This window comes from Cannabis sativa, chromosome 9, assembly GCF_029168945.1.
Source record: "Cannabis sativa cultivar Pink pepper isolate KNU-18-1 chromosome 9, ASM2916894v1, whole genome shotgun sequence".
NCBI classification, from domain to species: domain Eukaryota; kingdom Viridiplantae; phylum Streptophyta; class Magnoliopsida; order Rosales; family Cannabaceae; genus Cannabis; species Cannabis sativa.
In genome coordinates this window covers 17,877,591-17,893,218 of record NC_083609.1, presented here as the reverse complement: position 1 = coordinate 17,893,218, position 15,628 = coordinate 17,877,591, and the positions used below count along the sequence as shown (strand labels likewise).

At 33.7% G+C, this 15,628-nt stretch overlaps 1 protein-coding gene across 2 annotated transcripts; it reads left to right on the top strand.

Annotated features, from left to right (window-relative positions):
• The first annotated feature begins 8,295 nt into the window (after positions 1-8,295).
• On the top strand, positions 8,296-14,717 carry LOC115722732 (mitochondrial import receptor subunit TOM40-1). Of its 2 annotated transcripts, XM_030652021.2 has the most exons (12): positions 8,296-8,435; positions 8,585-8,760; positions 9,213-9,294; positions 9,393-9,492; positions 9,586-9,681; positions 9,766-9,816; positions 11,374-11,439; positions 11,890-11,991; positions 12,288-12,356; positions 12,436-12,519; positions 14,139-14,234; positions 14,403-14,717. In XM_030652021.2, exons 2-12 carry the CDS (start codon positions 8,616-8,618, stop codon positions 14,457-14,459), a joined length of 948 nt encoding a protein of 315 aa, XP_030507881.2. In that variant the 5' UTR covers positions 8,296-8,435; positions 8,585-8,615; the 3' UTR covers positions 14,460-14,717. The 2 variants fall into 2 exon arrangements, with proteins under 2 accessions (XP_030507881.2, XP_060959747.1); XM_061103764.1 differs by having other exon boundaries at positions 8,370-8,760; positions 14,139-14,717.
• Positions 14,718-15,628: the final 911 nt, after the last annotated feature.

The window sequence follows — 15,628 nt, the reverse complement described above, 5'->3', positions numbered from 1 at the left end:
TGGTCAGAGTAATACTTCACACTTGCTCATGATGAACATGAAATTCCAAAAAGCAGCTAAGCTTGGAATTGTTCAATCTGAAGAGCAAAGAGTACATAGCTCCGACAATCCTACTACTTCAAGCTCAGTTAAGAAGAATAGAGAAAGTGATTTCACCTCCTCGGATTATCCTTCACAACAGATTGAACCAGCAATAAGAACAATTCAAAAACGATTAAGCAGTGATGCTTTAGATTTTGAATCATGTGTTTTAGAGAATGATAAATCCATCTAGATTCTTGATTGTGGATCTACAAACCATGTCAGTTGTTCATTGCAATTACTTGAAAAGTGGAATTATTTGAAATTCGGAGAGTTGAAACTTAAAATTGGTAATGGCGAAATGGTATCGGTTAGAGCTAGAGGAAAAGCCAAACTCAAGTTTCAAAACAGAATTTTGGAATTAGACAATGTCTTATTCATTCCAAATTTCAGTAGAAACTTGGTTTCTGTTTCATGCTTACAATTGCAACAATACAAATTAGATTTTTTGAGTTTTGGTTCTACCATTTCTCGAAATGACATTCAAATTTGTGTTGCATCCATGGAACAGGGGCTTTATGTTCTAAGACCAGACGAACCATCTGCGCTTCATAATGAAATGTTCAAAGTAGCTAAACCTAGAAACCACAAAAAGCAAAAGATCGATAATGAAGACGAAACATATCTATGGCACTTACGTCTTGGTCATATAGGCTATGATAGACTTCACAGACTAACCAAAGGTGGTCCATTGAAAAATATCACCTTAGGTGAATTACCAGTTTGTGAATCTTGCCTAGAAGGCAAAATGGCAAAACGTTCTTTCTCTGCAAAGGGAGAGCGTGCCAAGGAACCACTAGGCATAGTACATTCAGATCTTTGTGGACCACTGAATGTCAAAGCTAGAGGTGGTTATGAGTACTTTGTCACTTTCATTGATGATTACTCTAGATATGGTCATATTTACCTTATGCATAAGAAATCTGAAACGTTTGAAAAGTTTCAGGAATTTCTAGCATTGGCTCAAAACCATTTGGGTAAGAAATTAAAGATCTTGCGAACTGATAGGGGTGGAGAATACATGGATATGTAGTTCAAAGTTCTTTTGATTGAACTTGGCATTAATCCCAATTAACTGCCCCTAGCACTCCACAGCAAAATGGAGTTGCAGAAAGAAGAAATCGCACGCTTTTGGAAATAGTTAGGTCCATGCTTAGCTACTCAACTCTACCAACGTCCTTCTGGGGATATGCAATTCAGATGGCGACCGACATTTTAAATGTTGTTCCATCTAAATCAGTCCTTAAGACACCTTTAGAACTATGGAATGGTCGTACACCTAGTTTACGCCATTATAGAATCTGGGGGTGCCCTGCTCATGTCTTAAGAAAGAAAGATGGCAAACTTGAAAAGTGAACTGAAGTTTGCATGTTTGTTGGAAATTCTAAAGAGACTAGGGGTGGACTATTTTATAGTCGCAAGGATGATAAAGTGTTTGTTTCCACAAACGCCACTTTCCTTGAAGATGACTATATTAAGAATTTCAAACCACAAAGTAAAGTAGTATTGGAGGAAATGCTTTTAGATATAAATCCTTCCAATGTTCCATCATCTTCTACTCAAGTAGAGGATAATTCCACTTCATCGGTTGAACCTTTACAAGTTGATACAACCGAGAGAATTACCACTAAAGTTCATGTTCAAAAGATCACTGCTCCTCGTCGTAGTGGGAGGGTTTCTAGCAAAGCATCTCGTTATGGCTTTGATGGTGAAATCAATATGGTCGTTGGTGACGGTATTGATGACGACCCATTAACCTATAAACAGGCAATGACAAGTCCAGAACGGAAACAATGGTCAGCCGACATGGATTCAAAAATGGATTCCATGAAAAAAAAAACAAAGTCTGGGAATATGTAGACTCACCCGATGACTATCATCCAATCCGATGTAAGTGGGTCTACAAGAAGAAAAGAGGCCCTCGAGGTGAAGTCGAAACTTTTAAAGCTAGACTGGTCGCCAAGGGTTACACCCAAAGAGAAGGCGTGGACTATGAGGAAACTTTTAGTCCGGGCGCCATGCTCAAATCCATCCGAATTCTTCTCTCCATTGCAGTCGCTTTCGATTATGAAATCTGGCAAATGGATGTCAAGACAGATTTTCTTAACGGAATTCTTGAAGAAACCATCTATATGGAGCAACCAGAAGGCTATGTTCTTCCAGGGCAGGAAAAGAAAGTTTGCAAACTCAATAGGTCCATTTATAGACTTAGCAAGCTTCTCGCTCCTGGAACAAAAGGTTTGATGAAATCATCAAGACCTACGACTTTCTTCAGAATGAAGATGAACCTTGTATTTACCAACTCAAGGAAAACCAAGTGGTAGTATTCCTGGTCCTTTATGTTGATGACATTTTGATTATTAGCAACAATATCAAGAAAATGACTGACATCAAGGAATGACTAGACACTCAATTCAAAATAAAAGATTTGGGTGAAGCTGCCTATGTTCTCGGTATGAGAAACCTTACATTGGTTAAAGCGGAATCAAATGACTTATTCTGCTCAGATCTCTAACCCTTGTATCATTTCTATATCAGAGTATAATCAAGATCTGAGCCCGATACTCCTTCAGTTGTTTGGATTCTTCACAGTCTTACACACTATGATTGAGGACTAACTTGCTATGGGTGGGCATGCACTCAATCACTAAGGCTCGACTTTTGATGGTGAAGAACACTAAGAATTTTGAAATAGTAGAGAGAAAAGAAGAAGAAGAAGTCTCAAAACACTAGTTGTCTGACAGAATGAAAAGTAGGTTTAGAAGCATTAGAAGCATTAGTTGGATAATGAGACCTTTCTTTTCTTTTTTATACTAATTCACTTAGGGTTATGATTGAATTATTTAGAATAAAAAATGATAAAATAATAGCAAAAATAGGACATAGTGGCCGACCCCTATGTGGGTCCATCACTAGTTAGATGTTTGCCATTTTCTCAATCATTTATTTATTTTTTCACAAATACCACTTTTTATAATTTCAATCCTATAAATACCAAAATTATTTATTTAATAATTATAATTAATTATCACATAAAGTTGTCATTTATATTATTTATTAATTAGACTCATAAAGTCTCTTAATTAACAAATAAATCCTAAAATTCTATTTCTTCACAATCAAGCCATAACTTAGTGAAAATTCATAAGCTAGACATAGTCTAATTGAATTATAATTTATAAATTAAAATCAATTAACTGAGTCTTACAAGCATTTTGATTCAACTAGTATTGAGACCATGAGCCTATATAATCGAGCTTCGAATAAGCAGATCTAGAATTTACTAAGTAAATTCTCTAACTTATTAATTTTTCCTTACAGGACTATAGATTTGGAATTACACTCTCAATTATATAAAACGCTCTATATGTTCCATGATATAGATACACTATGAGATTATCTATTTGTTATTATCCTAATAATTAATGATCCTCTATAGATGATCTACATTGAGTAGGGACAAATTTACCGTTACACCCTTCAATGTATTTTATCGTTAAAACACTTAGTTACCTATAAATGATATTCCAATGAACTAATATAATCACTGAAATGAGTACTCAACCATTTATCTCTGTTAAGCCAAGCTTGAAGGAAATCATCATTTGATAACTATATCCGGATAGAAGCTATAGATTTCGTATTTATGATTTGCGCTCCCACTCAATTAAACTACCATGTCCTTAACCTATATGTCACGAGAAGAACTATTTGGTCGACTTTAACGAACATATTTAAGAACACAAATAATTCAACTGAACTATAACCTAACCATCTCAAGATTAAGATCACTTGATCTAAGATCAACTAGGTGATATTGAATTGAATAGATATTACGGTAAGTTTATCATATCTGATTCAAGTTTAATATCGGTCCCTTCCGATGCATACTCCATACATCTAACCCAAGCTTACTTTTACCGATGCCCTGGAAAGGACATATCACTTATCCAAAGTGCAAGTAAACTACATTGTAGATTATCCTATCAGTTAAACCTCGTGTACTGATAAATCATAAGAATACATTTAATCACACAATCTTGATTACTTTCCACTGTGTTGACAACACAATAAACAAGAATATCAATGTGATAAGGATTTGGATGAATTTATAAATGAAATAAATAATTAAATAATCACATGAACCAAATAGCACACTAAATAAGTAATGAAAATAAATATATTTCTTTATTGATAATTGAATAGAAAAGATTACATTGAAACAAAGTTTTATTTAGGACACAAAGTCCAACAGATATTATATGTGTGATACCCAAAGTATTGAGAAAGACTGTTAAGAAATTCAATCAACTATTCAAAATTCAGAAGTTTTCGGGTTCAGTACTTGATCATACTTTGCTACAGAAAAGATTCAATGGTTAGAGTATTGAACATGAGAAGTCTTTATTCCTCTGCTTTACTATTCCAAGTAATTCTAAACTTAATGTGTATTTTACGTTTTAAAAAGCATGTTATAAGTAGTTTAATAATTAATAATAAGGCTAATTATTAAAATACAGGTTAATAAATAAGATCATCGTAAGAGATTTTTAATAATTTTTACTTTTGTCGGTAAAGGCATCCCTATTTTTGTTATGTCAAAAACTTTTTTATATATACCCTATATATATATGACAGTATATAATGTAATTTTAATAGGTATTTCACTAGTTTTATGAAAATTATAATAATTTATGGGGTTAAATTGAAAATTTAAGGAATGAAGTTTACAAATATTTATGTATATATAAATTTTTTATGCACATATAATATAGATAGATTGTTTGAATTCTAATTTTAACATTGTAAATTATTCAAAAAAAAATTCCAAAACTTATGTTAAATGTCTAATATAACTATAATGAATACTTTTATATAAACACGTTTGGTTTATAATTCTTTTATGTATGGAAAATATAAATGTCTTTATCGATGTAAATAAAAATGATGTCCATCTAAAAGAATAGTCTGATAATGAAGTAACATTTTATTTTATTTTTTCTAATATTAGTTTTGTGTTTAATTTTATAAAGTAAAGCTTTCTAATAAAAAAATAATGATATTTTTACTTATAAATATAGTAAAAATTCACTTAACTGATTTAATCTAAAATCAATAATAAAATACACACATAAATTATACACAAACTTAGACAGATTTATGTGGGAAGTCATTTTAATAAGTGAGATCCATCTTAAATAAAGACAATTGATTTAATTTTTTTGATATATAAGTGTGTATTAAGATTGTGTATAATTTATATCTCCGCCTCTAAAATAAAAAACAAAAAAGTAGTACATGAGACCATCTCTGATGCAAGAGGTAAAATATATGCTAAATTTGGCACAAAAAATTGTAAATGCTATATTCAATACACTTTTTACTATTGTGCTTCAATGCATAGTTGATACGAGAAATTAATGTTCTTATTATCAAAAAATGAGGCGCATTAATGAGACCAAGATTCCCAAATTACTTATGTTGATCGATTGAAGAAAAAACTTGCTCGAAAGCTTGGGCTATAAGAAACGAGATTTTTAAAGATGAAGAAGGGTCCTCGAGCCCCAACAAGGCCCTCCCTCATTCTCAGGCTCCTCACCCCAGCGAGGGCCCCTCACGCCATTCCACGACACCAATGAGGGGGCCTCTCTTCGTGTCACACCATAGCCCCCAACAAGGGGGCATCTCTTCGCACCGCACCACGACCCACAGAGAGGGGGTCTCTCCTCACATCATGACCCAAGGAGGGGGTCTTCCTATCGCACACATGACCTCATTCACACGAGAGATCCTGTCACATGAAGACCTTCGTTGAATAAAGGCTCTTGTTCAATACGTAACAATAAGAGAGGGTGAATCAAGAAGAGCCTTGTCTCTTGCTATTATCTACTCACCAAGGGACATATGACGAGGTCCCTATACTCTTATACATAGCAAACTTTAGGATACAAGGCATGAAGATGCAAGACAAAAGATATCCCATACCACGTATGTGTGGGGGACCAGCCTAAAAGCCTGCAGACTACTGCAAGCTCTAAGCAAGTAGTGGGCGTAGGAAGGGTAGTGGAGACCAAATCCGTAGGTGTCAGTTCGAACTGACACGTGACCACCACTACCTCCACTACCCACCTGCAATGTTAATTCCTTGGGTACAAGTCGGGGTATGTTTTATGCTTTTGGGACCACATGTATACTAGGGCAAATAGTGTCACTATAAATATGACCCTCCTCCATGAGAAAAGAGATTGGAAAATCATTCTTTGTAATCCATATTCAGAAACCAATACAACAGTGGCACTTCATCATCTTTTCTAAGTTTTCATTATAGTTTATCATTCAAACCTTGATTTCTAAGTTGATTTTTTAACCATAACTTAGTTGACAAGTTCTTACTGTCAATAGTTTGGCGCAGTCTGTGGGAAAGAAAGAGCTACAACTGCATTTTTCTCTTGAAGGGTTATCCATCAACATTTTCCCATGCCAAGATGTTCAAGGCGGGTATAAGACATTGAGATCCACCTAGATAACAATCAATTGATGGTAATGAGAGGGAGCCCCACAACTCCAGCTGCCAGAGTAACCTAAGGTGAAGCCAACCCGAACGAAGGACATGGCGAGAATCATCATGAAGAAGGTAATGGAGGCGAGATTAGCGTTAATGGACACAATCAGGGATAACAAGAGCTGCCTACATAAGGAATATGCACGTACCTCCAGCCACCAGAGAAGAAAATTGAGCTCCTATAACAGGAGAAGGCATGGACGAACGAGATGGGACCACCACATTAATAACCCTTCTCGTCGAGGTTAACCAATAACCACAAAATATTCGTCACCCATAAGATACCCCGCAACACGGGTCCTACAAGAGCTGGTTATAAAAGAAATACAGATGTACTTCGTGAGTTCTAGTTCGCAAACTCGCTCTTTTATGGAGCAGATGAATGGCTTGAAGATGAAAACCAGAGGTTAAAAGAGATTATGGCAAACATACAAGAGGTACTAAATGACTTATTGCAAGGGCACTTCGATGCCCCCTACACAAGTGTAGGACTAAGGTAATTTAAAACCAAACGATAGAAGCCAAAGAAACCTTTAAATCCTTGGCAAGCGGTGCACCACGATCTGCACCATAGTACAAGATTCGTGGAGGGTCGAGTTGCTTTGCCCTGCTTCCAAAAACCTTGACAAAAGGAGTCACGCCTGACCAATGGGAGAAACTCAATGTGAAACGCGTTGCAGGGGAGCAAAATCCTCTAATGGCATCTCGGAAGACCGGGGAAACTAGGGTCCGTATCGTAGGACCTCTAGGAGAAACTCAACATGAAGAAGAAGCAACTAGACAAATAAATGGAGGACCTACGCATGAGAATAGCATCAGTCACATCTGAGGAGTGTAATTGGGATAATGACGAGTTTGATACAGAGTCACCATTCTCCAAAGAAATCCAAACCGAACCGCCCCATCCAACTTCAAAGAATCAAATGTATCGCCATACGATAAGACGACGGACTCAAAATACCACTTCGACGCTTTCAATGAGTTAATGAAAATACAAAAGGGTATCTAGGAAGGCGAGATGCCAATGCTTGACAATAACATTGAAGGGTGCAACCTACAAGTGGTTCAAACGCTTGGGACCATATATATACTAAGGCAAATAGTGCCACTATAAATAGGACCCTCCTCCATGAAAAAAAAAAGGATTGAAAAATCATTCATTATAATCCATATTCAAAAATGAATATAACAGTAGCACTTCATCATTTTTTTATAGTTTATCATTTAAACTTTAATTTCTAAATTAATTTTGTAGCCATAATTTAGTGGATGAGTTCTTGTTGTCAACACATAATAACATATTAAGATGTAAATTGTGATAAAAAGTAATTATCATTAATGAAAATGAATAAATTAAATATATACTTTTAAAAAACATAGTAGCAATATTGTTATTAAAAGAAGTGTATTAAAGTAACTTATTAATGCTAAATGAATGTTAATAAAACATCTATTAACAAGAAAAAAAAAATAATATACAAATAACAAAAAATTAATAAAAGTATTATATAAAAATACATCACAAGACTATATTTTTTATAAATAAAATCATAAAAATATTTAAAATTTTATATAATTATACTTATATTATTTTTTTGAAATTATCCCCCTTTTTTTTTACAAAATGGCACACCTATTGGAGATGTGAATATATTGGGCTGGACTTTGTTAGAGTAAGAGAAAGTGGGCCTTAAGTGGCTCACGGCTAAGACTCCCCAATCAGAGACCAACTGAGCTCCACACTTGAGTTTTCCTTCCGTCAACCCAAAATCGTTTCTCTAGGGTTTTAGAGGTTAGCTCTCTCTGTAATTTGATTGATTTGGGGTTTAGAGAGAGATAGCCTAACATTTTTTTTCTCTCTCCATTTTCATATTCACAGAACCACTGTGTTTTATTATTTTTTCTCCTTTTTCAACTCTTATTATTGTTGTTATTCAATAGAAGAAGCGACAACTGAGCAACTACCAAAACAATGGCGGCCCTTGCTCCTCCAACCACCGCTACTGCAATTCTACCCGAGCCTGCCATTCCAGAGAAGACCAAAGCAGATGAGAAGGTCGATTACTTCAATCTTCCATGCCCCATTCCCTATGAAGAGATCCATCGTGAAGCTCTCAGTAAGTGTTTTTTGTTTTTTTGGGTATAAATAAAACGATCGATTTGAGTGTTTTCTACTTTGATTCTAATTTGTACTTTTTTCTGGGTATCTGTTGTTTTTCCGAGTACTGGGTATTTTGAGCGATTGTTAAACATATGACAAAATATTTACTTTACAAGCATTAGAAATGTGTGATCTTTTTTCTTTTCCTCCGGAGAGCTTGTATTGTAGGTGGAATTGGGAGGTTAGAACCAAAGGGAATTACTAATTTTCTAATGTTATCAGCTGTTATTGTTTTTCCCTCTGGCGGAATTAGGATAGCATAGAATCAAAGGGTATAACTACTGGTTTTCAAATGTTATTAATTGTTATTGTTTTTGTTAGCGTTTTTTCTTTTCCATCTGATAGTGGTAGACAACTGAGAGAGTGGTGAGTATGTTATACTAATTTTGCGCGTTTGGGTGTCAATAGTGTCGTTAAAGCCAGAACTTTTTGAGGGGATGCGCTTTGATTTTACCAAAGGGCTCAATCAGAAGTTCTCACTCAGTCACAGGTCGTATCAGGCTCTCCACTGCACCTATACATGATTTTTTAGAATCTATTTAGCTAGTTAATGCCATTATTAACTGTATTTTGTCATCCCAAAACTAGTGTGTTCATGGGTCCCACTGAGGTTCCTTCCCAGTCGGCGGAAACTATCAAAATCCCTACTGCTCACTACGAGTTTGGAGCCAACTTTATAGACCCAAAGGTGACTTACCCTTTACTTAAATGTCTTTTTGGATTTTGATATTTTCATAAAAGAGTTCATCCTAAATTTTTATTATGGATTGGTGTAATGCAGTTGATGCTTTTTGGAAGAATACTAACTGATGGGAGGCTAAATGCAAGAGTGAAATGTGATTTGACTGACAATCTCATTTTGAAGGCTAATGCTCAGGTACTATTATAAATAATAATAGTGCATTTCTGGGAGTAACAATTTTCATCTTTTAGCTAATTGGCCAGCTTCCTTTTTTCTCAGCTTACGAATGAACCCCATATGTCGCATGGTATGCTCAATTTTGATTACAAGGTTAGATGCTGGCATTTTGGAACAATCTTTGTCCTTATAATTTTTCTCTTATGAGTGGGTGTCTTTTTCTGTGTGTTCAATCTCATTGCAAAAAGGTTATAGTCTACATATGAAAGAAATTGTATTGTTGATTGTGCAAATGCACATGCTGTGCGTCTTTAAAGTAAGTAAATGCAGTTAAATCAAGAACAAGCAGGCTAAGCATTCTGCCATTGTCATCATGACGGTAGTTTAAGAATATATTCTTTCAAATTGATGGCGTCGTTGATTCTATATATATTATATATCTATAGTTGATTTTTCATATATGCTTGTGCAGAACTTCTTAGGTATTACTAATCAATTGTTTATTTCATTTATTATGGTATTTGGAATTACAAAGGGAAAAGCTTAGTTCAAGCTTTATTTGATTGTATCATTTTACTTGTATTATTAGCTTCAAAATTACATAAATAATGCTTGGAACCCCAACATTGCATTAATCTTTAAGACAGACTAATGGAGTAGGTGATTTGCAATTTTCCTGCGGGTAAATGTCTATAGAAAATATCATCATACCAACTGCGTCAATAATAGCATTAGTTGTATTAGCATATTTGTATAATGGTTGGTATACCTAGCATCATCCAAAATTAGGATAGAAATAGAAGAGTTTGGGTTGCTTTACTCTCTTTCCCATAGACTTTGAGAGTGGTCGGGCCATTTACCTCCCCCAAAGTTCTCTTTATGCTATTATCAACCCCCTGAGTATAATTTGGTCTCCTAGTGTTCTATTATATTAGAATCATCATTTGAGGGATTCCTTTCTAGATCTTTGTAGAGATTGGGGAAGTGTTCTGTATTAATAGTTCTTAGATTTGTGTTTCCCTGTCTTATTTAAAATCGGTTGTAGCTTTGTTAGTTGCTAAAATTTTGATCTTCTATCTTTGTATTCTGTATTCACACAGAGAAGTTTTTCTTTCTTCATTTTTTTTTTTAAATAAAAAAGTCATTTGTGTAAAAGGGGAGAAGATAAACTTTTTTAGGTGCGCCTTGTATTCTGCTTCTTTAGATTTCAAAACATTCTCGGCTGACCACAAGCACTTTTGGTTAAGAAATTGGGAAGATGAAACTTGATGAGTCAATCCACTTCATCCACCTTTTGATAGTGTCTCCTTTTTACTAATTGGACAACAGATTGTTTTGTCATAGACACCAACAATTATTTCTCCACCAAATGTTTGTTTCATGTGAATCTACTGCTATTTCTTTTCTTTATAAAAAAATCTTAAGGTTGCTTGTTGCAGTTGGAAGTTATAGGATATATCACTACTTAGAACATATGGAATTAATGTCTAACAAAATTTGAAATCAAAACTCTGGAGTGTCTTAGTGTTATAGTAGTCATTCTTGAGGTTTTTCTTTGGTTCTTTGGGTTCTTAAAAAATGCTAGTTAAAATTTAGTGTTGGATCCATTTCAGCATATATCTCTCTTGATTCAAGTTCTTTTTGTCTATTTTGTTGATTGGATATGAATTATGGTTCTCTCCCTGATTATGATTCCAACTTCTTGTGCAGGGTAGTGACTTCAGGACACAATTTCAGTTAGGGAATGGAGCATTATTTGGGGCAAGTTACATTCAGGTACATAAATTGTCTTGTTAAAACTATCTCTAAGTTAACGTTAAACCTGTCTGTTTCCAACAACCCTCTGAACTTTTCTAAAATCAATTTCTGCCTGGAGTGTTATTTCACAAGATTTTGTGAAACCAACGCCTGTTTTTTCATAAGTCATAATCTGACATTTCCAATGGTAATTGGGCCGACAACACCTGTACTTAATCTTTCCCAGACCTTTAAAACCACAAGTTAGGATTTATGAACCTATGCACACGCCATGGAAGAATACACATGTTGACTATTATCTATCCTATTTACGGCAGTTATGGACCAATTTTCAGTTGAACAACTCTAGTTTATTGTTAGCATCAAATCATTATTTCAGGTTTCTTGGCACTGGTCTTATTACAGGCCTCTCTCTCCTCCTTTAGCCTTCCATTTTCTTCCTAACATAAAATTGTTGTTGTTTTACAGAGTGTGGCCCCACATTTTTCTATGGGTGGTGAAGTATTTTGGGCTGGTCAGCATCGGAAGTCCGGTATTGGTTATGCTGCTAGATTCAACACAGACAAGATGGTTTGTCTCTTGAATTTTTATATGATCATCATTTTCATATTTGCAGTCATTTTCTAAACAAAATTTATCCTGAAGAAAAAATGTTTCTTAATAGTATTGAAATGAACTTCCTTGTAATTTTCATATTTTATGTTCTGCAGAGTCCCTTAAATGTTCCTACTGAAAATGTTCTTCATTTCTGCTTCCAAATACATGTTATACTTTTTTCTTGGCTATGATATGTTGCAGTAGTTAAGTTACTTAGATAAGTTAAAAATTGAACGATTAGTAGTCAGGAGTTAACATCTACTCTGCAGGTTGCCACAGGGCAGGTTGCTAGCACAGGAATGGTTGCTCTGAGCTATGTTCAGAAGATATCTGAGAAGGTGAGTAAACTTATCTGTTGTAAGATTTTGCTATTGCTTATGTTGTGTGGCTTCTTACACTATTGTCTCCCTTGAATAGGTTTCCCTAGCATCAGACTTCATGTACAACTACATGTCACGAGATGTCACAGCAAGTTTTGGTTATGATTATATCCTTCGACAGGTACTTTCATTTTGTGAATGTGAATTTCAATTTTTTTTTTTTGTGTAGGTTTTCTTGCAGCAAAGGTTGAAGTAATGAATGATATTTGTTTTGCTCAAATTATCTAGATATTTTTTAGGCAAACATGTTTTTTCATTTGGAACGTAGTACATTGGTAAAAATGGACAAACTTCAAACCTGTTGTTGTTAGATGACGTAACCATCTATTTAAGTCACACTTCCTCAGAGGAGATGATCTTGTAGATTTTCTAATCAAATGTGGCATAACTATTATTGAACATGTAGTTACACTGATCTAGTGTTTTATTGGTATGGAAGAAAGTTCTCTTCCAAGTCATTGCTTGCATTGTATTTGTATTTATTCATATATCAATCTAATGAAATCATCCCTCTAATCCTTACGTATATATTAAATTAAGCAGCTGAAGTCATATTTATTAACATGCATTTTCTTGGTTTCTATGCTGGTTTTTTTTTTGCTGTATACAGGCCTCCTATTTGTGATGCTAAGTTTCTATATAGTTCTCCATATTTCCCTTTGCCTATCTATATTATTGTAGGTCATTTTCTCTCTATTCATAATTGTTTGCTGGAGAATTTTATCCATTTAAAGGCAATGGTCACATATGTTCAAAAGAAAAAAAAAAGGCAATGGTCACATTGCAAGTGATTAGGTGAGTGTGTGAGTGGACCTGGTTCAAGTACCTATAATCAAACTGTTCACTCATGCCAATCATTATTTGATTTGAAGCTTAATGAATATGAGACATTTGCAAGTTTATATTATATTATAGTATTTTTTTTTTGGCTAATTAGCAATTTTTCCCTTCGAACTTTGACATATACCAAATCATACTCCCTAAATTTTTTTGGCCGTTAAAAATTCTACTTGAACTATTGAGATTGTTAGATTTAATGACTTTTATCTAATTTCATTCAATTTTACTATTTCAGTGATTGTTTATGTACTAAAACATGCGTTTCAGACTTTGATATCTACCAAATTATGCTCCTCAAACTTTAATATGTACTAAATCATGCCCCTGACTAAAATTAGACAAGTCTTTAAATTTAACAATCTTAATAGTTCAGGGAGAATTTTTAACCGCCAAAAAAGTTTAGGGGCATGATTTAGTACATGTCAAAGTTCGGGAGAAAAAATCGCTAATTAGTCTTTTGTTTTTTGCATGAGTAATGATTACGACACACAAAGCTTACTCTCAAAAGTTACACACAATGGCCAATAATGTGGCTTAATTTTTAACTGATATGTATATATATGTATTTTTAAATTGAATTATACCATGTTCATTGATGGCTAGTAACGTGCCATAAATTGTTAATTGAGTTCTGCATGTAAATTTCTGTTTGTAATGTAAGTTGTGAGTTTAAACTGTGTTTCTGAGATTATAACTTATTCAAAGTTAAACCAAGTTGCTTCCGACCAACTATTTGGTTTATTCTGTGATATTATGGATATTACTTTTGTCCTTGTTTTGGTTATCCTTGCAGAAAATGGAGTACAAATTGTTTCATGTGGCTGAATATTTTGCTTTACTGTTGACTGTTTTAGAAACAGCACTAGATCTGTGAATTTGACCGGTTTATCACTTTTACAGTGCCGCCTTAGAGGAAAAATAGATTCAAATGGCTGCGTGGCCGCTTTCCTGGAAGAGCGATTAAATATGGGTCTTAATTTCATTCTTTCTGCTGAGGTGAGGATAATTGAATATTTTCTTTGTCATACATTATTTTCAAGGTTCCCTGAGAATGGTAGATTTTTACAATTGCACATAATAACAGTTCTATATCGACCCAGGGCAGGCAATTAGTGTTTAGATAATTCCATTAACAAAATGTTGTGGGTTTATTATGGTTTGCAGCTAGATCACAGAAAGAAAGACTACAAGTTTGGGTTTGGATTGACTGTTGGAGAATAGAATGGCTGGACCTAATGGTGTTCTTTTTTCTAATTTTTTTTTCCCGCCTTTTGGTGTCGCCAGCAACACAAGTTCTTCTGCCTTGATTTTTCATGTGTTGAGTTAGATTCTAAGTTTGTACTTGTGTAATTTTGGTAACATTGTTTGTGGGCAGCATTTGTTGCAGTTTCTCTGTTAGCAGCAGCAAATCACGGATTTTGCCTATACAGTTGCAGAATTTTATTTTAGAATAATGCAAATTGGATTGTTTAGCGGCCATATTCACCTTCAATATAATATAGAATATGAAGTCTATTTATTAATACAAGAGATATTTATTCTGTTTTGTGGCTTTTCAACAAACTTGCCTCAATCCAAAATCTCAAATGATTGTGTTTTTGTAATTGGAACAAATTTATGGTTATATATTTGTAGAATAAATTGGAATTTTCTTTATGATTCTTGTAGGGTTTTCTGAATGAATAATGTAATTTCTCACCGAATTATAAATCATTGTAATGTACTAATGTTCCAAGTTATAGAACTAAGGGCACGAAAACTAGGAAGGAATTAGTGTAATTGGATGTAGTTGTACAATTTTATGAAGGAATTATTGGTTGTAATTTGAGGTAATTGTACAGTTTGATTTGTTTGTCTATGTAATTACAATATAATATGAGAAGTTTCAAATACATTCTCTATATAATATTTGTGTAATTATACACCAAAATTAATTTAATAGTTGATATAAATTTTAATTAATTGTTAATTGTCTTTTTACTTTGGGATAATTATATTATTGACTTATTATTTGCTCTTATACCAATTGTAAAATTATTTAAATGTAAAACATAAAGCATATATAATTGTTATAAAAATACTGAATGAACTGTAAGTATATTGAAATTGTATATATGATAAAGGACCGAAATATCTGAGTTATTGATTATTTGAGTTTCAATTCCACAAATTTTGAATTTATAAAAAAAAAAAAACCAAAATTGACGTTAGTATAAGTATTCATTTCAATTTCACGCCCTTTCTTACGCTCTTACAATTAATTTAATAAATTTAAATTAGGTAACTAAAATATTTAATAATTAAATAGTGAACATAATTAAAATATTTATACTTTACAATTAGAATATTTTTAATTAGTTGGATGGATATTTTTTTTTATCTATAATGTA